Source organism: Psammomys obesus, unplaced genomic scaffold, assembly GCF_907164565.1.
Source record: "Psammomys obesus unplaced genomic scaffold, mPsaObe1.curated_primary_1811, whole genome shotgun sequence".
NCBI classification, from domain to species: Eukaryota; Metazoa; Chordata; class Mammalia; order Rodentia; family Muridae; genus Psammomys; species Psammomys obesus.
Genome location: NW_026596064.1, coordinates 11357560 through 11374282, shown reverse-complemented (window position 1 = coordinate 11374282; position 16723 = coordinate 11357560). Strand labels below are relative to the sequence as shown.

General features: G+C 41.1%; 2 protein-coding genes across 10 annotated transcripts in view; one reads left to right on the top strand and one right to left on the bottom strand.

Annotated features, from left to right (window-relative positions):
* Senp5 (SUMO specific peptidase 5) overlaps nt 1–11977 on the top strand; it is a 36892-nt gene extending 24915 nt beyond the window's left edge. For all 5 annotated transcript variants that reach the window (XM_055624940.1, XM_055624941.1, XM_055624937.1 and 2 more), the window contains 4 exons: nt 2721–2858; nt 5715–5798; nt 7252–7302; nt 8161–11977. In XM_055624940.1, coding sequence (XP_055480915.1) covers nt 2721–2858; nt 5715–5798; nt 7252–7302; nt 8161–8271 — 384 coding nt within the window. In that variant the 3' untranslated portion in view covers nt 8272–11977. The remainder of the gene's footprint in view (nt 1–2720; nt 2859–5714; nt 5799–7251; nt 7303–8160) is intronic.
* Ncbp2 (nuclear cap binding protein subunit 2) overlaps nt 1–16723 on the bottom strand; it is a 47692-nt gene that overhangs the window by 7971 nt on the left and 22998 nt on the right. For 4 of the 5 annotated variants that reach the window (XR_008722150.1, XR_008722149.1, XR_008722148.1 and 1 more), the window contains exons 3-4: nt 15542–15680; nt 14966–15033 (exon numbers count right to left, since the gene is read on the bottom strand). Coding sequence is in view for 2 of the 5 variants with exons in the window: in XM_055624945.1 (XP_055480920.1) it covers nt 14966–15033; nt 15542–15680 (207 nt within the window). In the remaining 3 variants the exon portion in view is untranslated. Of the gene's footprint in view, nt 1–13710; nt 15034–15541; nt 15681–16723 lie in introns of those variants that run through there. The other variant, XM_055624946.1, reaches the window with a different exon arrangement.

The window sequence follows — 16723 nt, the reverse complement described above, 5'->3', positions numbered from 1 at the left end:
ATCTATCTATCTATCTATCTATCTATCTATCTATCTATCTATCTATCATCTATCTTTCTTTCTATCATCTTTCTATCTATCTATCATCTATCTATCATCTATCTTTCTTTCTATCTATCTATCTATCTATCTATCTATCTATCTATCTATCTATCTATCTATCTATCGTGACTAAAGGACATTTGTAAGAACTGATGATACACTGGATCACTGGAAAGTTGTAGAGACATTCTTCTCTCATTATGAATCAAATTGAAAATAAGCACCAAAAAGATGGCTCAGCAGGCAAAGGTCCCTGCCACCAACTCTACTTGAATTTCTGTCCCTGCCAGAAGAAAACAACTGACTCCTACAAGTTGTCATCTGACCTCCACATGGCGCTCCAGAAATAAAATATCATGAAAAGGCATTTTAAAAAATTGATAAGCTTAAGCTCCATGGATAAGGTGCTTACAGTACAAGCATGAGGACATGACATGACTTCAGATTCAGTAGGAGATTCCCTCTCAAAAAAATAAGATAGGGAAGCAACTGAGAAAAGATAGCTGATGTTGACCTCTGCCCTCATGGCTGAGCCTGCATATACATAGACACATTTGCTGACATACACATCACATGGATTTTTAAATGACAAGCTGAAGCTTCTTTGGGGGCAGCCTTGTAGGATCACATCTAGTCAGCATTTATACAAATGAGCTCAAGGTTCTTACTAAACACAGGAGAGAAAAAAAGCAGTGGCCTCAAATTTCATTAAGTAACCGAATTTAATTAAATAAGTTAACAGAGGATTTACATAGGAGGGGAAAAGAAGAAACAATAAAGGTAATAAAAAATATGGAAGATAGCTTTTTATTTGAAGTTTTAAACGTGTATTTCTCTGTGTGTTCCTGTGTTTGTTGGTGTGTCCAAGTGCCTACATGCACACAAGGTCAGAGGACAACTGTGTAGACTAGGTCCTCTTGTCCCATGTTTAGGTGGGTGCCTAGTGATCAGAACTGGTCATCAGGGTGCACCTTGACCGCACTATCTGCCATCCTGATGGCCCCACAGCTTTTACTTTGAGATGGGATCTTGCAGAGTTACACAGCTAGGCCTTGAATGTGACTGCCACCATGCCAAGCTTTTCATTGATTGGTCTTTTTAGATAGGGTTTCTTGCAGCCCACTTTTCCCTGCACTCTCCTTGTATCAGAGGATGACCCTGAACAACTCTTGCTATCACCTCCCAAAGGCTGGGATTACCTGGATGTGGTGTGATACCCAGATAACTCATGTTTCGCAAGTGCATGTGGAGTACCTACTACTTTTTACCCCTTTGGAATGTTCAATGACATCAGTTTATTTATTGTGGGTGAGTGTGTAGGTACCCACATGCCACGATGCAGGTGTGGAGCTCAGAGACTTTGCATTGTAGGAGTCAGTTCTTCTGCTTTCTTCTGCCGTGCTGGTTCTCGATTGAACTCTCACCATCAGCTTGGTGGTGAATGCCTTTACCTGCTGACTGTCCTCACCATCCCCATCTATTGAAATTCCGAGTGAAAATAGCAGTTTTTCCAGATTTTAAAAGACATGTTTTAGGGTAAGAAGGGCATGTTAGGGCAGTTAAAGTGTAAAGCAAATTTGTCTGAGTCTCCTCCTCCTCTTGTTTTTTTGTGTTTTGAGACAGGGTTTCTCTCTAGCCGTGGCTGTGCTGGACTGGCTTTGTAGAGGAGGCTGGCCTGGAACTCACAGATCTACCTGCCTCTGCCCCCAGTGCTGGGATTCCTCTGGCCTCCACCATTACCACTGAAGGCTCTTCCTCCCCACCCCTGCACCCTTCTTTGTTGTTTTGAGACAGAGTGTCTCTGTGTAGCCTGGGCTGTTCTGGACTCTCTGTAGACCAGGCTGGCTTTGAACTCAACAGAGATCCATCTGCCTCCGCCTCCCCAGTCCTGGGATTAAAGGCTTGATGTTCTCTCATTTAGAACGGCATAAGGTAGGCACTGTTGTTTCCTACATGTTACATTCTAGGACATCAGGACATAAAGGGGAAAATAAAGCTGACAGAAAAAATGTAGAAGAGCCAAAATTTGAACTTCAGATTTACATGAGATTGCATGACCTTTACTTTTGAATTTAATGTTTTAAACTTTTGTTGCTTTTTAGCACTACTTAATACTATTTCTAGTATGTGCTAGGATCCTAGCAGTTTAAAAACAAACAAAAAACAGCCCACATAAAGGTGGAAGAGAGTCAACTCCACCAGCTGTCGTCTGACGCACATATACACTATCCCTGCACATGCACCCATGAATAATTGACAGAGCTAGGTAAAAACTAAAACAGTATTTTTCTGTTGTCTTATTTTTGAGTATTTTAACTTAGTAATTAAAAACATGGTCTTTAAACTGAGACATAGCAAGCTAGGTGGTGATGGCAGCAACACATACATCTTTAATCCCAGCACTCTGGAGGCAGAGGCAGGAGGACCTCTGTGAGTTTGAGGCCTGCCTGGTCTACAGAAGAGAAAGAGAGTCCAGGACAGCCAGAGCTACACACAGAGAAACCCTGTCTCAAAACAAAACTACCAAAACCAAAACAAACAAAGAAGAAAAGATGAGGCATAGGTTCAAATTCTGTTTCACCACTTCCCCATTTTATGACCTTTAGCAGGTCAAAGGTCAACAGATGAACACTGTTGTTGGTTCTGTAGTGATAGCTCCATTTCTTTCTCTTCATCAGGTGGATTTGTTTAAAAAGAGTCTTCTGTTGATCCCTATTCACCTGGAAGTCCACTGGTCTCTCATTACTGTGACACTCTCCAATCGAATTATTTCATTTTATGATTCCCAAGGCATTCATTTTAAATTTTGTGTAGAGGTAAGTTAATATTCTGCCTATTTTTTTATTTGTATTGACCGTGACATATCATAGCTATAGACAAAGCAGTAGAAGTCAACTGCTGCTTCAAGGATTACAAGAGGACAGTTGTCAAGGCAAAGCAGCTGAGCTGTTTGAGATCGGCAGACCCCTTTGGAGAGGTGTGCCCTTTTTGGGTTCAGCATTTTTTAAGGAAACGCAAAAAAACACATTTTTTTTCTTTCCTTAAAAAATGCTGGAGTGAGGATAGAAATTATTTTTTTTCTTCATTTCTTTTAGAGCTAATATTATCTCAGATCTTGAAAATAAATATTATGCAGGTACACAGTATTGGAGTTCAGGTAAAAACGTGATCTCTCGTTGCCCAGGCTGCTCTCAAATGCTGGGATTGCAGTTGTGGGCCACCACACCGTGTAGAGCTCAGTGAGAGTGCAATGAGATGGGGCACACATCAGCTTTCCTGAGTTTCCTGGTAAGGAAGAACCAGTTAGAGAAGTATACCTGACGACAGGCAGTGGTGGCGCACGCCTGCAGCTCCAGCACTCGGGAGGGAGGCAGAGGCAGGCAAATCTCTGTGAGTTCAGTGCCAGCCTGGTCTACAGAGTGAAGTCCAGTATACCTAGAACTACACACAAAAAAACCCTGATCTTGAGAAAGCAAACAAAAAGGAAGATTCTATTTAAAACTGAGTCTGCTTGTTTCTCTAGTTATTCAGATTTCCTCCAAATAATTTTTTTAAAGATTTATTTATTTATTATGTATACAATGTTCTGTCTGCATGTACACTTGCACACCAGAAGAGGGCGCCAGATCTTACTACAAATGGTTGTGAGCCCCCATTGATTCCTGGGAACTGAACTACCCGGGATATACTGTAGTAAGAATTGTGCAAAGCCTTTAGGGTGAAGACTTTAAAGGTTTAATTATTTGGAGGACAGAGGTTAAGAGCACTGGCTGTGGGGACTGGAGAGATGGCTCAGAGATTAAGAGCGCTGGCTGTTCTTACAAAGGTCCTGAGTTCAATTCCCAGCAACCCCGTGGTATCTCATAACAGTCTATAATGAGATCTGGTGCCCTCTTCTGACATGTAGGCATACATGCAGGCAGAATACTGTATAAATTAAAAAAAAAAAAAAAAAAAAAAGCATTGGCTGCTCTTCCGGATGTCTTGAGTTCAGTTCCCAGCAATCAACAGGGGCTCACAACAGTCTATAATAAGATCTGGTGCCCTCTTTTGGTGTGCAGGTGTACATTCAGACATAACATTGTATACATAATAAATACATCTTTTTAAAAATTATTTGGAGGAAATCGTAATAACTAGAGAAACAAGCAGACTCAGTTTTAAAAAGTTTAATTTTCACCAGACTATAGCAATTTTCATCTCATCAGTTTCCCCAGAATCTTTTTTCTTTATTAAGGTCTGCTATTTAGCCAATGCTGGCATCAAACATATTATCATCCTGCCCTCAGCTTGTTAAGTTCTGGAATTTAACAATACTATGTGTACAATACTATGCTTGGTATTGGGACTAGGTCTAATACAGCCCAGGCTGTCCTTCCACATGCTGGACAGCCAAGGCCATCTTTGAACTCCTGGTCCTGCCCTTCCCAGCCAAGCACTGAGATGTTAGGTGTGTGTCACCAGGCTTGGTTTCTTAGTGCTGGGGTTTGCACCCAGGGCTTTGTTCATGCTAGGCAAGCACAACACCCACTGAGCTACACTTCAGCCCACTAACGGGTGTGAAAGGCCTGGTGACCTTCTTCTCCAATTCACCCTGCGGAAGTCATGTGCATGAACTTGAACTGGAACAGTGAAGGCAGACTCATCTGTTAAATGTCAAGGCATGTTATAAAAGTTTTACAATTAAAATCTTACTTGCATTGCCTTAGGATTGATTAGAATTTCCACCATAAGTATCCAGAAACAATTGTGTGTGTGTGTGTGTGTCTGTGCATGCACACACATGCGTATATGTAGATAATTTAGTATATGATAAAGCTGAAAAAAAGACAAACCTGTTCAATTACCACAATGGGAAAATTAGCTGCTGCTTGGAAAAGTTATAGAGGTTTGCATTATACTATTTATAAGAACAGTTAGAAAACATGAACATACTGGACATGGTGGTATATGCCTTTAATTCAAGTTCCATCCCAGTGAGGGCTACATATTAAGACCCTATCTCAAAAGAAAAGAGAAAAGCATGAAATTGTGGATAAAATATAGGTGTTTTATTCATTCGTGGAGTCGGGAAGGCTTCTTACACAAAAGAAAAAAACACCAAGGAACAGCTTTATAAATTTAAGTGTATCACAAAATCTGTGTTTATGTCAGATTTGGAGTTAGAGCTCAGTGGTAGAGTACAGGCTTAACATACACATAGCCCACGGTTCAGCTTTTAGCACCATAAAATAAATAATGTCTTATCTATGTCTTAAAGTTAGCAGACAAGTGATAGACATGAGGAAATATTTGTGATATTAACTGAATCTCTACAAATGAGTAAGTTGTGGGAAATGACCTCAGAAATGGACGAGAGCTGGAATGTGCTTCATTTAACTGTAGTTATTAGTGACTTCTGCCATGCCTTCCTTCTGTGCTTAGATACAAGGTTTCAAATGTAGCAGGTTGACTCATAACCTCTGATGCAGAGTCAGTACTTGAGTGCGTACTTGAGTACAGCAGTGAGTGAAAGCTCTGAAACAAAGTTCCAGCTACAATACTCTTCAATACAGATATCACCCAGTTAGACAGACTCCAGTTTCCTCTCTTGTTTCTACCTGCTGCTGGGCAGGTTCCGTGTTTTCACCAACTAATGGAACACATGTGTGTTGTGCTTTGTTTTTACCCAGAATATAAGAAAGTATTTGCTGACTGAAGCCAGAGAAAAAAATAGACCTGAATTTCTTCAGGGTTGGCAGACTGCTGTTACAAAGGTAAGAATGGCACAAATGAAATCCCAGCTTGTGCATGGGAGGCAGTGATCCAGGTGTGGGTGCCTGCTGAGAGTGTTGAAGACTGGGCATGAAGAAGGCCTCTAGGAGGACTAGTCTACGTAGTACATAATCGTCTTGAGGCTCAGTTTCCCAGGACTTGCTGATAGCAGCAGTCATGTCATCCTTGTTATAGTTAGTGATTGTGTGCTGGTGTATAGAGAAAAAGTTTTAATGGGAGGGGTGACGCCTTACCTTGTAGTTGTAATTTCCATATGATCCATATAGACTCAGACATATGCTAAAAGCCTATTTGGGGCCCAAAAGGGATCAAGACAAGTGCTTTCTAAGAATACTGTTAAGACCCACTGTGTTTGGCTCATAGACAGTAAAGCAGCCCTACATCAGTGCCAAGGCAGACATAGTCCCTCCAGCCGTTTTGTTTCCGTGTTACAATCTCATGTGGCCTTTACAACCTGTGTGTCAGTCAGTTCATTCGGCATAAGCCGTATCTTTATTTTTAGACAAGAAAACTGGACACCGGGAGTACTGCTAGAGGCTAGTCCTGGAACTCATATCTGTCTAGATTATTAACCCAATGTTCTAGGCAGGGTCTTGAAACAATTGCTAACCCTAAGCCCAAAAAAATCAACATCAGTTCATCTTTCATCTGAGCCGAACACTAAGCCATAGTTCTATGTTTCTAATAACTTATATTCTAGTTCACATCGGAGATGAGCTTGTAATTTTTTATTTTATTTTTAAACTTTTATGTTTTACCAGTTTACCCAGCTAGCACATTTAGGTGTTGTGCATCCCCCCAGGGTCTGTCACAGTCCTGCCTTAGAGACAGTAACCCATTCTTTTAGAAACATTGCTTTGCCTTTATAATTCACTTCAAAGAATAAAACAAAATTGTATAACCTGAGGTGAAAGCTAAGGCTACAAAGAATGCTATGGGTAATTTTTAGCTGCTGTGACAAATGCTTGACAGATGAAGAGAGAAAGACCTTCGTGTGGCTCACAGCCTGGGAGCACAGTCTATCACGGCAGGGGCGTCTGGCACCAGAGGCAGGAGATTGCTGCTGACATCCCATCTGTAGCCAGGAAGAACAGAGGAGCGAATGCTGGTGTCCAAGCATATGCTTTCTGACTCACAGGGCCATGTTTCCACTGTCAGCGAGTTTACAGCACAGCTAGTTAGCTAGGTCTTTAAGATGGTTTTTTAAATTTGGTTTCCCATATCCCACATTTAAATTGTGGTTGCCACTTAAAAGATCTTTTCCCGTGGCCATAGGCTTCCTTTATTGAGGTATTTAGATATTGGAGGTGTAGACCAGCTGTCTGGGACAGAGAGGAGTTTCCTATCTCTTGCTCATTTATCCATGGAAGCAGATTTCTTATGTGAAGAGAGATACTCGATCTTTGTTAATGATCATCTTATTTTTCTCTTCAGTGTATTCCACAACAGAAAAATGACAGTGACTGTGGAGTCTTTGTGCTCCAGGTAAATACTATTTTTTACAGTATGTGAATTGGTTGTTTTATTTCAAGGGAAGAAATGGTAGTCCTGCATGTATACAGTATTTGGGAAGGCAACACTTTCCCTTTATCGTTGCGGCACTCTGGTTTCTGTGTTTGTAGATGTTTTCATTAGGAAGAACTACCTCCCAGGGCCAAGAACGAACAGAGGGTCTTATCCATGTCTTACGGGAGGTTATAAGTAAGCTGCACCAGAGAAGTACGTGTATTTATGGGAAAATGATTTTACACATGATATCACACATGGACTCACAAATTGTACTTGGGAAGAGTGGAAGGGTACTTAGCTATTCAGTTGCCATAAAGTTGATTCTCATTTGGAAGCCAGTGCTCTAAAGCAGCGTGGTTTTCAGTGGGGCATAGTGGCACACAGCTCCTTTAATCCCAGTAATCTACAGCAGAGCTCTGTGAGTTTGAGGCCATCCAGGTTTACAAAGCAAGTTCAGGACAGACATGGCTGTTATGGAGAGAAACCCTGTCTCAAAACACAACAAACAGAAAACAACAGCATGATTTTGTAAGACCCGTAAATATTATTCTGTAGCTTTAGACTGTTAGGTGTATTTGTATCTAAAAGGCACACATGCAACTCAGGTGTCCCTGGGACAGAGTTTTATTTTCTTTGTTTTTAAGATTTACTTATTTATATGAATGCTGTGTTCGCATGTACACGTGAAAGTAAAGGGCATCAGATCCTATCATAGACGGTTATGAGCCAGCATGTGGTGGCTGGGAACTGAACTTAAGACCTCTGGAAGAGAAGCGAGTGCTCGTAACCACTGAGCCTTCACTCCAACTCCTTCTTTGCTTTTTATTTTTGCAGTACTGCAAGTGCCTCGCCCTAGAGCAGCCTTTCCAGTTTTCTCAAGAAGACATGCCTCGAGTGCGGAAGAGGATCTATAAGGAGCTGTGTGAGTGCCGGCTCCTGGACTGAGACTCAGCAGGGACTCCAGAAGGCTGGCCATGTTGGAGCAGATGGTTTGTTACTTGAATCTCCAAACACTTACTGAATTTTTACAGATATTTCAGATTGGTGGTATTGGGCCACTTATTGTTACCTCAAATTTATTTTTGCCCTTCTTCATTTCTCCTGCTATCATGTACTTTTTTTTTACTATTCAGTTTAGTTTCATTTTTAAGTTTATGAATTCTCTATGTCCCTCCCATATTTAATATTTATTATCCAAACGCATGCATATAGACAGAGCATGCAGTAAAGAGTATTAAAAAAAAAGCCTAGTAGATTTGGTGCAGCTTTTGAAACATAGTTAGATGTGAACTGAATACAGGTTTAAAATTTAACCCCAGAACCTAAAAATGCAAGATGTTTTTGATACAGCATAGCTCAGAATAGATGTTCCCTATGGCATAAAGGGTAGCTAGGAGTGTTGTGGAAAGCCAGTCCTGTTTTACTTCTGCCAGCAGCACCTTTTGCTGATATCCCTCAGATGAGGCTCCAGTCTGAGATACATTCCATCTGAGGGTGAAAGGGGCTATTCTGCTTAGGGACGTGCTTGCAGGCAGAGTGCTGATTTAAGAAGAGGTAAGGTATGAGGGGGAAATGCAGCATCCTTGAGGGCCAGTTGATCTTATTTAAAAAAAGAAAAAAAAAAAAAGATTTCTTTGTTTTGTTTTGAGACTTCTCACTATGTAGCCAAGCTGTCCAGAGCTCACAGTAGCTAGGCTGGCCTCACACTCAAGCTAACCCCGTCTCTGTCTCCCAGTGCTGGTAATAGAGGTATATTCCAATACACTCTACAGTAAGATTTCTATTTTGGTCTTGAGATTTATAATATGTAGGTTAAATCTCATAATGGCTTTTCCTGGGACATTGGATTTTTTTCACTTTTTTTCTGAGTTTGACTTGTGGAAGAAAAAAAAAAAAAAGCAACAACTTAGCATCCATTAAACTCCTGGTTAAATAAATGAGAATTTGGCTTTCATGGCAGTAATCTGCTATCACCTCTCTGTTGCTGCCCCAGGTATTTAAGATTTACCAAAACTGTTTCTACTTTAAGGAGTCTGGAATACAAGCAAAGTAGAAGACTGGCATGGGATCTTGTGCAGATGGTGGGAGGAGAGGAGAGGCCACACTGAGGTCTCTGGGAGAGCAGCACAAGAGGAATGTTTCTCCAGTCTCTTCTGGCCACTCAATATCCCAGACAGCTCTTTTGCCTTCTACAAGAACAATCTGAATCCTGTACTCAAGAATTGCCTATTTATTAAAGTTCTTCCACCAAGGCAGGCTGTAGAATAGCCCTGTCCTATGGGTAGATCTTGCATCTTTAATCTGGCCTTTTGTGACTTGTTTGAAAGGAAAATAAGTAAGATGCATATTAAACCTACCTAACCAGTTTTTGTTTTGTTTTTTTTAATTGAAGGAGGAAAGTGTAAGAAACTCATGAAAAAAACTACCAAGTAAATGGCAGAAGATAACTGCCTACTTAGGCATGAGATGTTTAAAAAACAAAAGGTAAAATGGTTGAGTAGGGCTTACTGCCTCGTTAGGGTTGAATCAAAATTAGATTTACATGCAGGATTCTCAATAGCAGCAGGGGCACTGGGCAGTGGCCTTGGTATTTTCAGTCACCCAAACTCAAAGTCCTTGGCATAAAACCAGGTCAGCATTTCTTGTGCTTCAGGTCATTAAAAAGACTTGAGTAGAGGTACTTTGTTGCCTGCCACAGGTAAGGTTGTGTCACCACTGGGGAAGATGAGAATTTAGATAGGGGAAGTTATCTTTACTGTTTCTGCAGGTACTGGTGATTGAAGCCAGGGCTTGTTTGTATGTTAGGCAAGTACTCTACCACTGAGCTTAGCCCTTAGCCCTCTTTGTACATTTTGTTGTTGTTGTTTTATGTTTTTGTATTTTGAGACAGGGTCTAATGAAGTTGCCTAGGTTGGCCTTGCATTTGCTCTATGGCTGAGCCTGGCCTTGAGTTTATACTCTCAGCCACATGAGTAGCGAGGATTACAGGCCAGCCCAGTCAGGCCAGGGTGCTTGAAGATCTCTTAAAGAAGAGGTCTGGGAGCAGGGGCTCCTGTGTCAGACTAGCCTCACACTCATTATGTACCTGAAGATGAGCTCGAATTCTCAGTCCTCTCCCGGGGACGAGGACACAGGTCTGTCTCCACGGCCACCTAAAGATGTACTCTTAGGACTTTTAGACATACCTACGCCGACATGAGCTTCTTCAAAGTCTATATGCAAGGCATTAGTGGACTTGCTTCTGTGCCTGTACTGAAATAGCCAGTAATGAGATGGCTGACTCAGAATGTCTCCAACTTAGTCTTGAGGAAGCATCTCATTTGCCCAACAGCAGACCCATCATGCAGAAGTTACAATTGTTCCTTTGAGAATTTTGTTGAAACATGAAACAGGGTCTTTATTTGGCTCAGGCTGGCCTCAGACTTGCAGTTCTTCTGCCTCAGCCTCCCTGATGTTTGGATTACGTGGGTGCACCAGCATGTTCAATGCCTGGGAGAATCATAATGTCCAGAGTCTGAGTTACTACCTCTCCAGATTGAGAAAGGGTCATGTCAGGAGTGAGGCATGCAGGGATGAACAGAGACGCAGCCATCCAGATCCGGTTACTCTTTCCCTTCTAGCATGATAGGGCACCTTCAGATGTACTATTCAACTTGGTTTAGCCTAAATGCTGGATATTTTCAGTGTGTTCTAAGCCTGTCTCTGTCATGTGCTGACTTGGTTTCAGCACACATAGCTGTTTTTTCTCTTCATGCAAACGTCTGTTTAGCTTTCAAGCCCTAGATTGCAAACTCTTTTGTCTTGTAGTAATGTTTTACTGTCACTGGCTTGACACTGAATTGTTGATACCTATAAAGCAGGCAGACCCTGTGTCACTGGGGATGAATGTAAGCCTTGCACAGGCTTAAAGCTATTCACATATGAGCCTTCAACAAGCTGCCAGGGACCTTACGGGCAAACTTATCTGACTGTAGTTGCTTCTTTCCATTATCTTTCCTTTTGTTAAACCCTAGCAATGAATAGATTTAATTCATCTTTTAGATTTCCTACGAATCATGGAGATTTAACTTTCAGCTGGCCTCTCAAGGAAGAGAAAAGCAGTTATTGCCAATAATTTCATAGCACATTTTTTGGCTTTGCACTGTATTCTCTGTTTGCCATTGACTATGAATAGCATGGTCATCTTGGATTTATGGTTGGAATACAATAGTAACAGAGTATCTAGGGGCGAGCCAGTTCTCACCTAATATTAGTTGTGCAGTGAGTTGTGGCTCACTGCTTCTTCCTTAGGAGCCATCGGGGGTGTGAGCAGGTCAGAAACAGTGAGTTGTTAGTGTAAATTCAATGCACTGATTATCTGCTCTGCTTCATTATGTTAAGAAACCAAGTTAATCAACAGCTACAAAGCGCATAGTTGTGCTATGTGCTAGCTCTGCCTCCTGGCTGGTAGACAGCTAAGATCTGGGGACTAGCATCCAAGAAGTGCTATTGTCTATGGGGTTACAAGATAGACCTAGACAAGTTGTTGACGTGAATGATTTCTGTTGGTCAGAAAGATTTTATTAAAAGAATATGATCATGTAAAATTACGGTCAGTACTCAACCCTTCTAGCAAAATATTTTTTGAAAATAAACTAAATGCCTTTATAAACATGTGTTCTCTTGTGTCGAATGCATTGTATTGTGTGGTGAGTAGACTGTTTCTTAGTGTCCCTTCAGTGGTGACAAGGCTCACTGAGCCACTGCCCGCCCTATTCAGCTCTACGCGTAGAGCTGCGGCAGGTGCTCCGTTTTTGGACACACTCTAGTTTATGCCACCGCAGCGACCCGCCACATGCAGCTACAGAGTGGGGAAAATGTGCTTGGCGGGACTAAAAAGTCAAGAGTTGGTTTTATCTTCTTATTGCCATGTGTGTAAGTAGTGCATGCCTTTAATTCCAGAAGGCAGAGGCAAGTAGATTTTTGTGCATCTGAGGCCAACCTTGTCTAAATGAGTTGCAGGCCAGCCAGGAGAGAGATACACATAGAGAGTGTTTCAAAACAACAACAAAGAATCACAACATTTATTTATTTATTTTGTTTTTTCCAGACAAGGTTTCTTTGTGTAGCCCTGGCTATCTTGGAACTTGCTCTCTAGATCCTCCTGCCTCTGCCTTCAACGGATTCCTAGTGCTGGGACTAAAGGCATGCACCACCAATGTCCAGCTAACAATCATTTGATACCATTTACTTATGAGTGTTCTGCATGTAAGTGTACATGCGGTACTCATAGAGGGTACTGGCTCCCATGGAACTAGAGTTATGGATAGTTGTGAGCATGAGTGCTAGGGAGTGAACACAGCTCTCAGGCAGACAGCAAATGCCCTGAGCCATTGCTCCAGCCCCAATTTTATTGTTTTTATGATGGTGTCTGGCCAGCATATTGGGTGTCAGAGCTCTAAACCAAGTCTCAAGTTGTATACTTTTGTTTACAATATATGGGAAGCTAGTAATTTTACCCACATTGTAGCCTACATGTCTCTGTGGGCTTTGTTGTTGTTGTTTCTTTGTAGTTTTTTGTTGCTGTTCTTTGGAATAGGGATTGGTTGTGCCTTTTGAGATAGTTTTTTGTTTTGTTTTGTTTTGTTTTGGAGACAGGGTTTGTTTTTTTGTTTCTTTGCCTCTCCTGGACTCACTTTGTAGACCAGGCTGGACTGGAAGTCACAGAGATCCAACTGCCTCTGCCTCCCTGTAATCCCAGTGCTGGGATCATAAGAGTGTGCACTGTGCCTGACTTTGGATAGGTCCTTGCTTTGTAATCTTGCCTATGATCATTTACCCTCAGCTTCCCAAGTGTTAGGGTTACAAGCATGTGTTACTACACCCTACTTGGCATGTTTCTCTGAGATCTCACCTTCTTTGACTAAAGTGAGATACACAGTTCAGATAATGTCTTTGAAATAGGAAAGAAAGACTGCCAAATCAGCATCCTGAAGCCCAAGAAACATCCTCTTAATTCAGCCCCATTTCCTTCCTGTCCCAGCATCTGCAGTATATGACTTCTGGAAAACTGGCCTCTTTTTGCCCTACTCTTTTAGTGTTTGCTTAGTGTGTCTTGTTTTCACAGGGGGCACCATGCTTCCTCTTCATATGCTGCCATAAGTAGTTGCAAATATCAAACTGAAATGGATATACAAATTCTATACATTAATCAAACTCTCCCAGGGTAAAGGAGCACCAAAACACATCCCTCTTTTATAGGCGAGGAAATATACACAGAATAAGTTGGTCTAACTTTATTGAAACTTGTTACAGAAGATAAAATTCCCACTGTTTTGGGTCTTAAGATTATAGATACCTAAGTTATATTTTACTACAAAAGAATATAAGATAAACAGTTCAAACTACAGTATAAAAGCTTTATTTTAAAACTCGAGTGTCTCCTTATTGAGTGTTCACAAATGGGTTTCTAAGCATTACAGTCATTACAGTGCCAAGAAAAGATATTCTGCCTCAACTTTGAAAAACTAGTGAGAATTGGAAGATGGGGGAAAAACATTCTCTAGGCATCTTCTGTAGAGCCCAGCCTCCAGCTTACTATTACACATGGCCCTCAGCACAAGTTGAAGGAAAAAAGCTAAAAGATGTGGATTAGTTGTAACAGACATTTCCTAGAGGCTTTCTGTTGTAAACACTCCCAATTGTCACACTGTGATTGTTTAGGTAGTTCTGAGTGTTAAACCAGACTACTCACATACTAAGTACCTAGCCACTGTGCCCTGTGTCTTCTCCAGCCATTTTTATGTTTGTATTTTGAGACATACTCAAAAGGTGCCCAGGCTGGCCTTCAATTTTTGATCCTCTTGCTTCAGCCTCCCAAGTAGCTAGGATTACTGGCCTGGCTGAAGCCCTTTTCTAATGCCCATTCTCATTTTGAAAACAGGAAGACATACTCTAATGGCTCCAATCTCAGCTACCATATTGAGGGAATGTTTGAACTTTCATTCCATGCCCCACTGACAATGTCTTCCCCTACTTCTTAGGATTTCAGAGCCTCTCTGTATAACAAAGTCCTTGGGTTTTTGTTTCTGTTTTTCTTGCTTTGTTTTAAACTGAAACATTTGCATCTATTGAGAACTTTATGCATCAGGATTTGAAGTGTTTACTAAAGTATATGAGCAGGTGGCAGCCCCAGGGCCATTTAAGGCTGACTTTTATGCCAACTATATTGAAATATAAAAAGCAGATTCACTTGACAAACATCTGTTCCTAATTTAGAGCAGAGTTACAGCCGATATCAAAACTTTACCAATAAACATGCAAACTTAAAATATAAAAAATTTTTCAGTCCTCATGAAGATTACCAACCTTGTAAAGCCAATTCTCACACTTTTTCTAGTCTGCCTAAAAGTGTGGCATTCAGCTGACAGTTTAATTGGCACAGATTGAGTCTGCTGCCTAGGAATATAGTTTTTGACATAATAACAGAAAATCATCCTAATAAGACTAGAATTAAAGGCATTCTTTTGGATTCTGTCTTTTAATATTTCAGAGCAAAACCAGAGGTGGCTTCCAGTGCAACAGAGACACTGGTCAGACCTTGGTACTGTTCGCCAACATCAACAGCGTGAGCTGTGTACTCGGGGCTCTCAGCACTCACTGTTTTTGTGCCAGTTTTCCATAGCCGCCTCTCCCAGCATCGTAGTCCTCTCGATACTCATCTCGAACCTTAATTGAAAGAAATACAGCACTGTGGGATGTTGATGCAACAAATATGCCTCTGCCATCATGCCAGACATAGCTAAACCTTCTCAGGTGTCCACAAATAAGCAGGGCATAAAATGTAAAGTAAAACTCATTTGAGTGTATTTTGCTTTTTGTTCAGGCATTTTTGCAGGGGGACAGCCCCTAGCATGAGTTTAGTAACAGATAAGAAAAATGTACAGAATATTTCAGAGTTTCAAATTCCTTTATCACTGGCCCTGATGTGCACCCATCTATAATGTCAACATTCAGGAGGCAAAGGCAAGAGGATCTCAAGTTTGATGCCAGTTTGGCTACATGGCAAAATCTTGTCTCAGAACACCCCCCCCCCAAAAAAAAAAAAAAAAAAAAAACCCTATCAAAACTTAACAGCACGAGCTCCTTATAAAAGAATAACCAAAAACTGACGAAAGACCCGTATTATAGCTGGAATCCTAGGCAGAAATTCAGGTCAGGCACCCTTGTAGCATACCTGACCCCCAGACCGTCCACGTCCATACTGCCTGCCCTCCTTAAAGCCTGCATCCCAGTCTGTGCGTATGATCCGGTCGTCCAGACGAGTTCCATTTATGTACCGCATTGCATTCTCCGCATCTGCTCTTGAATAGTATCTTAAGTGTAAGTATTAAGGAACACTAGCATTTCTTCTTCCTCAAGCATTTTGGAGACAGGGAGAAAGAAACACACCTACATGATACAGAGCTGCTAAAAAAAAAACAAAAAAACAAGTAGAAAAGCTAGCCCTACCAGATTAATTCATTTTGTAGAAGCCAGTTCAAAGTTGGTCCAATAGCACTTAGGCAGTAAAGGACAGGTAAATAACATTTGTCCAGGCCTGAGTCATTCCTGATTTCCTAAATATATCTGCTGATAATTATCTGGTCCATGTCTTAATTTGAATGTGGAAAACATAGTGTAATATCAGACCACAAACTTCTTATGCAAGAATAATGATAAAGTCGAACACTGATTCATGTCTCTAATCCTAGTACTCAAGAGGCTGAAGCAGGAGGACTGCTGTGAATTTGAGGCCAGTCTGGGCTACATACCAAGACTTGTTTCAAAACAAAGTAAAAAAACAAAACAACAACAAAACCCAAAAGGGCCTGGAGCAATGGCTCAGTGGCTAAGAGTACGTGCTCTTTTAGACCTGGGCTTGATTCCCAGAACCTATATGGTGGTCTACAACCATCTGTAACTCCAGTTCTCAGTGGATCTGATGCCCTCTTCTGAACTCAGAGGGCACCACGTATATATGAGGTACAGCCATACATGCTCACAAAGCACTCACTTATAAAAAAAAAAACAACAACAATAAATTTAAGAACCATGTTTATCCATATACATGCATAAACACAGAAACATGCTTATACATATGTAAATAAAATTTTTTTTTTTTGTAAATAAAAATCTTAATTACTGGCTTAAGCAATTATAATTAGCAGCTTGACTTGGTCTAGATTCTTCTGATAGGGAAATATTTAGTGAAATTCTAATGTCTGACACCTAGACTCCAAAATTGTGGTGGCATGGTTCTATATACTCAGCTGCCTAGGGGGCTGAGCCCTAGAGTTTAGAGCTAGTTGAAAAACAAAAGAGTCCACTGTTTTGTTTTGTTTTTTAAAATTGGAGACAGGGTCTCACCATGTCGCTC